The sequence below is a fragment of the Pundamilia nyererei genome, unplaced genomic scaffold, assembly GCF_000239375.1.
Source record: "Pundamilia nyererei isolate P.nyererei 1_Seehausen unplaced genomic scaffold, PunNye1.0 scaffold00058, whole genome shotgun sequence".
Lineage (NCBI taxonomy): Eukaryota > Metazoa > Chordata > Actinopteri > Cichliformes > Cichlidae > Pundamilia > Pundamilia nyererei.
Genome location: NW_005187459.1, coordinates 1046752 through 1056760, shown reverse-complemented (window position 1 = coordinate 1056760; position 10009 = coordinate 1046752). Strand labels below are relative to the sequence as shown.

At 38.8% G+C, this 10009-nt stretch overlaps 1 protein-coding gene across 1 annotated transcript; it reads left to right on the top strand.

Moving 5' to 3' along the window:
* The first annotated feature begins 540 nt into the window (after nucleotides 1-540).
* Nucleotides 541-9144, top strand: LOC102211399 (sphingosine-1-phosphate phosphatase 1-like). The gene is made up of 3 exons (XM_005734382.2): nucleotides 541-1603; nucleotides 5745-5834; nucleotides 6994-9144. Exons 1-3 carry the CDS (start codon nucleotides 896-898, stop codon nucleotides 7543-7545), a joined length of 1350 nt encoding a protein of 449 aa, XP_005734439.1. The 5' UTR covers nucleotides 541-895; the 3' UTR covers nucleotides 7546-9144.
* Nucleotides 9145-10009: the final 865 nt, after the last annotated feature.

Here is a 10009-nt window from a genome sequence, read left to right as displayed (position 1 = left end):
TGGGATCATCTTGACAGACAACAAAACAAAAGGCAGTCAACATCCAAAGAAGAGCTTTAATAGTCCCTCAAGAAGCCTGGAGAACTATTCCCGAAGACAACTTAAAGCTTGCAAGAGTTCAGGCTGTGTTGATGAATAAATGTGGTCATACCAAAAAATTATTTTAGAGCTCATTAGAACTCTATTTTTGCCTCATACACAGTATTTGCACATGTTTCAATAAATGAATGTTTCTTTTTTGTGTATCAGTTTCTTAAGCTATTCAAATCTATTCATACCTACAATGAATCTCTGACAGGTGTGTGTCAATAAATATTTGATATAAGCTAGTGCTATGCAAAGATCACAAAAAACAACATGTAGTAGTGTGATCTAACCTAACCAAACTACAGAGGAAGTGTCTTAATGTATCTCTTTAATCAGTCATCATCAGACGGGATGCCTCACATCATCATCGTCTTGCAGTAATTGGATCATGTGTAATGTGCAACATGTTCAGCAGGGGGTGCTAGCTGAACATGTGCATTGGCCTGACAACATTAAATCAGACGAAGAAGAATCCTAGCAAAACGAGGAATAACGGCCTGACGCAGTTAGTTGTTGTTTGTATGAGTTCGAGTTACATACGCTGCGAAGTAATGGTTAACTGTCACGGACTTTGTATGCTCGGGGCCAGAGTTTCCATGCTGTCATTCAAGGTCGGTGCTTTGGTTGCAGGTAGCAGATAGAGGCGTTCCTAGCCGCTCTGCTTGCTCGGTTTGTGGTATTTTGTTTGAGAGGAATGCAACGGCCGCCAAGCTGCACTTCTGTCTAGCTTCCTGGATAATGAACTCCGCTTTTTATGACTAAATAGAGTTAACTCCTGTTTGCTAGCTGATATAAATTATTTTAAAATATGGCGAACTTTGTAAAGACGTTTGTGCAGATATGTAATTATCTACAGGACCCAGAACTTGTAGCAAGGTTTCAACATTTCTGCGGCGTTGAAGGAACATTTCCGGATGCACCGAAAGCACCGGAGCGCGGGGTGTCTGAGCCGGACCGTCCGGGGCTGAGGAAGCGGGTCCAGCAAGGTGCACAGAGCTCAGATGCAGGTGTTGGAAATGGAGCAGCCGGAGATGGTCCCACGCCGCAAGTTAACGGGATGCTGGGAGACGACACCACCGGGCCCGATAGCTCATCATCATCATCATCATCAGCAGCAGCAGCAGCAGACTCAGAAACCACTATAGCAAAACCCCTCCGGAGGAACTCACTGACCGGAGATACCGGTCAGGAGTTCCTGATCCACAACAAGTTTCTGTTCTACCTGTTCACGTTTGGCACTGAGCTGGGCAACGAGATGTTCTTCATCATCTTCTTCCCCTTCGTCTTATGGAACATCGACGCCCTGGTCAGCCGGAGACTCATCGTGGTCTGGGCTTGGAACCTGTTCGTGGGACAGTCCACCAAGGACATGATCCGCTGGTCCCGACCGGCCTCTCCTCCTGTGGTAAAGGTGGAGGTCTTCTACAATTCCGAGTACAGCATGCCATCCACGCACGCCATGACGGGCACGGCCCTGCCTTTCTGTCTCTTCATGCTGACCTACGGACGGTGGCAGGTGAGCATATGTACACAGTCCAGGTGCTTTAATCGGATTAAAAAAGTGTAATAAATATATAGCTAGACAGACCCCAGAAGAAAAAAAAAAAACAACTAAATTACAGTGTCCAGTAGAAGTTTTTCCCCACTGACCTCTAGGCGACTAGATCAGAGCTTCACTGGCTCAGTTTGTCTGTAGCAGCAGTTTGATATTTTACTATTATAAGATATGCAATTAAAAAAAAACAAAAAAAACAACCAAAAAACTTTTTGTTTGATTTGTTAGAGTTTGACAGTGGACACAACCCCAAAGATCTTTGTCTCCAGCGGGGGTATTTTCTGTCCCAGAATGGACAATTAGGGAGTTGAATGTTTCATTGTGCATGGTGGTCAGCATGATCAATCCAAATAAAACTATGATTACTGTAGTTAAAGTTGTAGAGAGACTCCAGTACTCTCCGACTGTGTGGAAAAACAGAGATCCCACTTGTCCCAGTTTCATAGCCAAGTGTTCAAGGCACAATCCACACAATGGCTTTCTTCTGGACAGGAACAGGCCTGAACAGGATGCATATGCTTTGTATGCACACTGTTACACCCCTGGAGTTTGAATCCCCAGTGTTGCTTTATGTTTTTACTACAAAGTGCTATTTGACACATCTGCTGGTCCTGCAAAGTGGATCATCCTTTAAAATTATAATCATCTTTCAGAAAACTGAAATAGTAAGAGAGATTTCTATAGCTTATCAGAATTTATCATTTAAGACCAACACATAAGTCTGTATTCTGTTAAGGGGGAAATTATTGTTCAGCTATGGCAGCCTGTAAATAGTCAGTTGGCAGTTTTTTGGACTGCCTGTCTCTCTGCTGAAGAGTGTTTCTTGTCAGATTGGGCAGTGTAAAAAATATGTGGTGCAACCGGTCTTAGGGCTACTCATGTTTGTGTTGTTGTCGGTCCACTAGCCAGCCGTGGAGAAGATTGAAGCTATAACATACAAAGGGCTGAAGTGAAACTAAATATTAAAAACAATTTAAAAAATGTCCACTGCAGCCACTGCCTGTATGTTTTATACTGTATTTTTGTTTTCTTTGATGCTTTTTTCACACTTCTCACATTCCCGGTGAGCTCTGAAGCACAGGGTCATCAACACTGATCACTGTGCAGTTGGGATTTTGGAGGACTGTACAAAAGGATGTTTGCATTTGCAGGAGCACTAGATGTTACTTTCAGCTGTATAGCAGAGGCTTAGAATAGACTTTTGTGATATGACTGCACACAGGTGACTGCTTGTTTAATCTGCATATATTCAAGGACATGAGTCTGTGTTGACTTAAAAAAAAAAAGTTAATATATTTTCCTGTTATTTTATTTGGCCATTTGATAAACAAAAAAGAATTTTAATCCAGTACAGGCCGCTTATGAAACCTTGTTGTAAATTGCACTTTTAATGATTTTACTTTGCAAAGGCAACAATTTTATTTTTGGTTGCTCAAATATAAAATATGCTGGATATGCAAGAGAAATACTGCGTAAGCATGCCTTTTAGCAGTTTCAGTTCTTTTTTTTGTGTCACTTGGTGAACTTTTTATTTTGTAATATTTCAGCCATAAATATGATTTCTAAAGGTTGCAGAGGCTCATTTTGGAATATTTTGACAGCATCTGTCAAATACTAGCTTGCTTTACTTTTACTGCGATCTCAATACAAAGCTTTTCCAATTGTTATGCTACTCAGTGAAACATGCTGTCTTCAGAAATGATTTGTAAATGTGAAATTCCAGGTCAAGGCATGCTCTTTGAACACCATTGTAAATGCTTTTCTTCTTCATGTTGCCTTAGATTTCAAAGGTCTAGCTTTAACACAGGATATGAGGACACTTTGATAACTCACGGCACAGGTGGGCAGAGGTGCCAAGTTCAGAGGTAGGGTCCAAATGTTTTCTTTTTTGTTTAGTTTTTTTTTTCTTTTCATGTAAACTTGACATTGAAAAGCGCAAACCAACAGAAAGCCCAGCATACACTATTTTGTGCAGGGCCCCTCTGTGTCAAAGAGCCGGCCAATCCGACTGAAGGACTACCATTTAAATCCCAGTTAGTCTTCAGTGACCAGTCTTTAATGAAGAACAGCACAGCTTAGATCAAATCGTAACAAAAGCTGTAATATATCAAGCTTATGCTTTGATTTGTGCCCCTAACAAGACATTAAAGAAGTGGACTGACAGCTGGATTACAGAGGTTCACATAAGGAGAAAGAACCAAGCTGTGTTTTGTTTTTATTTAAATGAACAGTATCACAATATCAGAGCAAGAGCAGGAAGCAATGCGCTTTGGGAGGAGAAAGTGTCAAAGGTATCCATTGATTGAGTCGGTTTTCTAGGAAAGTGGGCGGGGAAGTCCAGTTCGACCAGATCGAAGAACACAAAACATTTTTTTTTCCAGCCTTCATGCTCCAAACAAAAGCGATCCACTGCCTGCATAGTCAGTAAAATGGTTTGAACTTAAAACGCATCAATGAATACAGATAAACATGTGTCTAAAGCTGTGAATGGGTTATATTGAGTGATGAGAACTTTTAATCAATAAATGACCAAAAAAAGAAATGTACTCTGTCCCAAAATAGAGGTGGCAACAACTCTTAAATGCAACTTTGAGTAGTGAATTCATCATAAAACTACAGTTAATGCTTACCTAATCTTTTTTTTTTTTTGATTTGAAAGACCTCATTTTTTCACACCTGTCTTTCATTTGCCTCACTATGTTTTCCTTCACAGTGGTACAGTAAAACAAGCCTAAGTACACGAAACAAAGATAACAGGGGTCCATTATATGTCTCTTCTTAAACTGTTATTTCTATTTTGTGGACACAGCAGAGACAAAAACAGGAGCTGCCTAAGAATTTGGCCTGTGTCGTTTCTTTGAGCAATGGCAGAGACAAAAGTAAGGAACAGAGAGGGAGAGGATATAAAAGGGGGGTTTGTGCCGAGAGATAAAAAGGATGGAAAGAGAGAGAAAGGAAGGTCCGCACCAGGGAGGAAGCGCTCAGTACCTGATTAAGTGTGTGTTGATGGTACACCTGGAACCAAGCCTTGAACTGAATAAATGTAGCTCTCTGAACTGCATGAACCTTCTTCCGTGTTAAGTTGCTGCAGTGTCAGGACTTCAGAGGAAGAGGTGAAAAATTTCAGAGAAGAAGGTTACAAAAGGTTTCAAAAGATAAGATATACGCCATAAAAAGCTGTCATAGTATGGCGGGAGGGTTATCTAAATATATAGATGACAATTTGGCTGATAGCCAGTGCGGCTATTTGGTTTTAATTTTTGTTTTTTGGTGTTATTTATTATCCGTTTTGTGCCAGAGGTTTTATGAAAATAACCCAGCTGGTGTAAAGACTTCCAGCTTTTCTTTGCACTATTTTTAAATCTTTAGCCAAAGCTAATATGGAACAAGAGATAATCATTGGCCACTGCCATTGGTAAATGGCTTCTTATTTGCTGATAGGCTGAGAGCCATCTCCAAGGCCAATATTTGCTAGAATTGATTGTTGGTTTTTCGGTCAGTCCAACTGATTGGTTCAGAGGATGAAGCAGCTAATTTATTTATTTTTTCATCTTGCACCACGGTGAAGCTGACATTTGTGGTTCTGAATTAAATATCTCAACAACTTTTTCCAGGAAATCTGTAACTCTTTCACGTCCACCCACGATAAATATTGATCAAACTTAACTCGAATTTTCGCACACAGATAAAATCAGGTCGTAGCTTACTCTACCAATAGTTCAGTTTGCATTTAGTTTACACAAGTAATGCCATTCTCAACTGATAGTCGTGTCATGTTACTCAGGAAACGCTGAGTAAGGTGCTAATCATGGTAAACGGATGTCTCAACATTGCTGCAATTGTGAGCATGCTGATGTTAGCATTCAGCTTTTGATGCACTACTGTGACAAAGGGCAGACTAATGGAGACTCAGAGTTGTTTTCACAATACGTTTTCAGTGACCCTTGCATCAGTTTCAAATACAATATGCTTTAGGTTGCTGATCACAGCAGTTTTTAAAGCTGTGATTTCCACTGATGGTGAACATCCTGGGTAGCTTGGCTTTGTTCCAATTACGACATCTTCTCAGCTTTTTTAATGCATTCTCTGTTTTCTCTTATAGTATCCTTTCCTCTTGGGCTTCTGTGTGGCTCTCAGCTGGAGTGTCCTGGTCTGTGTAAGCCGAGTCTACATGGGGATGCACTCCGTTCTGGTAAGCAACTGCAGTTTTTAACCTGAAATTAAATGTTCTCAGTGGTGATCCTCATTCAGCATCTTTTACTTCCATTATGGCCTGCAGGCATTTGCCTTCTTATACTATAGTCTTAGTGTAGCCTCAATATGAAACTTTGGTAAGGCAAAATGCATTTCTGAGAACTTCCACTGTCACGATACCTGCTGCGAGTGGCGTGCATATCTCAGATATCACTTGCATGCATACTTAAAATTACTTTCGGTCCAACTGTTGCAGTGAGAGGAGCTGTCAGATGACTTTTAGTTGAAAACAAAACATTATTTTTCCAATTGTTAGTATCAAATTCAGTTTTTTCTGATTACTTAATACATTTCCTGTTGTGTGTAGCAGTTAGAGGAAGTAAGTGCTTTTTTTTTTCTTTTTTCTTTTTTTCTTTTTAATCTGCGTACCATACTGCTGGGTTTTGGAAACCTCTGATAAAAAACATCTCTTGGCCTTTGGTTAATGGTCTTTCAGGCTGGCTTTTTAGGGAAAAGGTAAAATTTATTGTAATTAGGGAAACCTTGGGAATTTGGAAAAAGAAATAATCCTGAGAAGGGTTTAGTAATAATTGTTATTACTTTTTCCTGGATTTATTTAAATATAATTTGAAGATGCAGTATTTTAGCATTTCTGCATTGTCACTAAAACACAATGCTAAGCTCATTAACAGATTTATAACATAAGTATGAAGTTGACATTTATAATTCATGGAACATGATGTTAACAGAGCCAATAAACAAATTAAAGCGCTGAGATTAGATTAGATACTGTGACCTGCAAACCTGTGACCTGGTAGCAGCTCTATGGAGATACTGCTTCTTCCAATGGTAACACCTGCTCATCTGTCAGCACCTCACCTGATCCTAACTGGACTTTTTTATGACTGTGGAGTAATCTGCAACTTAAAGGACATGTTTCATGGAGGAAAGTGTAATTGTAGCACCTCCTACAGGACAGGTAGCAGCAAAGCATTTTTTTTATTTGGTTGTTTATTAGATGTGTGTACTACTGTTACTTTAAAAAAAAAAAAGTTAAATTGTTATTAAACATATATCATCAGCCCTAAATATGCTTTGTCAGCACTCTGTCTTTCCTTAAATGCTGCTTTACAATGATTTATGTCCCTGTGTTTCAGGAGGTAATCACTGGCTTCCTGTACACCCTCCTTATTCTCGCCTTCTTCCAACCAATTCTGGGGAAGATTGACAACTACTACATGATGGGCAGCTACGCTCCACTTATGATTGTCATATCACATGTGGGCTTCGGACTTGTGGCTTTCTCTCTGGATTCGTGGAGCACCTCTCGGGGCGATACAGCTCAAGCTCTGGGCACTGGGGCAGGAGCTGCTTTAGCTTCCCACGTGAACTATCAGCTGGGCCTCCAGCTGGATCCTCCACTGTCATCGCTTCCTCTAACATTGCCATCACTCAGCGTTAGCTTGGTGTTGCGCTCCATGCTACGCTTCTTCATCGGAGTCGCCGTACTCCTCGTCACGAGGATGATTATGAAAGCAGTGACTATTCCTTTCTTATGCCGACTATTTGGGCTGCCCATGGACGATGTAAGACGGGCGAGACAGCAAATGAAAGTGGAGCTGCCGTATCGTTACATCGTCTACAGTGTTGTGGGTTTTAGTTGTGCGTGCTTTGTGCCTCTCCTCTTTAAGATCTTAGGTCTTGCCTAACTGTTGTGTGCAAACTGCCATGTCCTGTTGATATGGTGAACATGCTGCTTGTTTTGACACAAGGGAAGGCTCTGTTTCTGCATGATTAAGGGCGTTTTAAAGGATAAGTCCTATGGTATTATGTGTTTCCATTATCGTTAAATCCCATCAAAAGACTAGAATCAGTAATGAATCGATTGACAGTGCGGTGTGTATCCAGCCAGAGGGGTGTACTACAAAGTCATATTAATGGTTTAAAGTGCTGTGTCGAGCAGCTGAAAGTTTCAGAGGGCTCACTCAGCACTAAAATAATTAACTTGAATTAAAATGTTTATTTTATGGCTCTGGGATAAATCCCAAGATTAATCATTTTCTGCAGCATTAATCTGTTGTCATTTATGTTATCTTCATGCATCACCAATTTATCATCTGATAACATCTCTGATCGACTAGGCAACAGACATAGGGAACCTTTTGTGCAGAAGAAGAAGAGTCACGTGACCTGTGAAATGCCCTCTTTGTTAGCACTCAGAAAACCTCGCCTAACAGAGAACGATAAGAACCACTGTTGTCATATCTGTTATCTCCAATTGTGGTTTTAGGTTTTGTTGAGCCAGCAGAGGCAAAGAAAGCCTGGCTATGGGGAAATTTGTTTGTACTACACCCCTCAGGTGTGACGTTTCATTACCATGAGAACAACAGCTCACGTATGCAGTCATGCTGATACAGACAAAACCACAAGTATTAATTATTTATGAATAATTACTTGCTAAAAACTGCAAAACCCACTGGCTTAAGTTTATGAGCTGACAGCCATGCTCTGGAGGAGTTTAAAAATAATGTGTCTTTTGGTTTTGATCTTTTTGGGGGATTTGTTGAATTATTAAATGGATGGGATATCACCTGCCTTATCCTTTAAGATCCACCTGTGGTCAACACATTTAAGTGTTAACTGGAGCTACTTAAATATAAAGTACTGTAATGATGCTCATATTCATCATTGTGGAATCTATTGTTCAAATATAACTTTTTTTGTTTTTGGAGAGTTTGACTCTTTGAAATTAAACCAAAATATGAATCTGTAAATCAAAGCGATGAAAAATACTGTAAGTATTTAAGCTTCCAGGCGTCAGGACATTTAATGATCTGTATGTAAATACGGAGGACTCTTTACCTTTTAGTGGGTCGTATATGTCATCACTATTTTTCTACATTTCCATATTCAGCGTTGTCCTGTGTAACTTTGGCCCAAATTTAGATTAAGTCGATTGATAGTAGAGAATTAATGAAAAACAATATTTTTGATAAATTATTTTATCATTGTATTTGATGAATGGTTGTATTGGGAAACAAAGGAATATATTATTCATACTTTATTGCTCTGAATGCCAGAGACGTTTCAGTTCTCCTTACTCTTGCAGTCTGCAAAACCTTAGACCCTAAAAGTTGTCTGATTGTTGTAACTGTTTGTAATTTCTTGTGTTGTTTTAATAATCAGTCCAAATATCAATGCCCGACTTATATCAGAACATGTAGGGCTATTTATAGATCTGCTATTTCCATCAGTTCTCCCTTTTTTTTTTTTTTCTCTTGTTGTCTGATACCTGTGTGCATTTAAAACATTTGGAGACAATAAAAAAATAAAATATTTTAAAAAGAAAAAAAGAGTATTTTATTTTGTTGTATTATAAATAAATTCAGGTGAAGCCACTCACACCATAGATGGGAGACCTGTCCACAATGTACCCCATCTCTCACCCAGTGATGGCTAAAACATGGATCTGGATAAACGGTTAAGAAAATTGATGGAAACCATTTAGTACATCTGGGATTTTTATGCTAGTGTGTTGTGTTTTTTAATATTGTAAATATTGTGGCCAAATGGACAAAAAAGAAGACATATGCACTTAGAGACTGTAAAATCTTAGATTTCTGTTGAAATTACTTTGAAGGCTCTCAAGACATCTCTCAGGAAAAATAATAAATAAATAAAAGAATTTCACCAAACGTGACTCTTGAACTTGTCATTCCACAATGGAAGCAATTTGTTTTTGTGCCATATTACAGTTATTTCATAATTAAATATTATTCCAGAAACATTAGAATTTTTAAGTTGCTTCTATGTTTATATAGTTAAATTATTTTAAAGACTGACTTGCAGCTACATCTTTTTATTCTTTATTTTTCTTTCTTTTTTTTTCTTTTTTTAAAAATTTTTCCATTCACCTGAGATGGTAGTGGAAAAGCATTTATATATGATTGTACATTATCTTTTAATTGTACATTACCTCTTTTTCAGCAAAAAGTGAATCTAAAAAAACCTAAAGCAGGATGGAGTGTGATTAGGCTTTATTCCCACCTAGGTGTCCCTGTGAAGTATTTTTTGCTTTTTTCCAGGAATAAATGTTTTGAACATCTCAAATTGGCGCTTGATACTTTTTAAAATAAAAAATAAATAGACTAATTATATAGTGCACGTGCACTC

Bases quoted from the DNA above. Each gene is read 5' to 3' on its own strand.
- LOC102211399 (XM_005734382.2), top strand. From the start codon at position 896: ATGGCGAACTTTGTAAAGACGTTTGTGCAGATATGTAATTATCTACAG. The intron at 1,604-5,744 runs GTGAGCATATGT...TTTCTCTTATAG, and splicing joins TGACCTACGGACGGTGGCAG to TATCCTTTCCTCTTGGGCTT. The intron at 5,835-6,993 runs GTAAGCAACTGC...CCTGTGTTTCAG, and splicing joins TGGGGATGCACTCCGTTCTG to GAGGTAATCACTGGCTTCCT.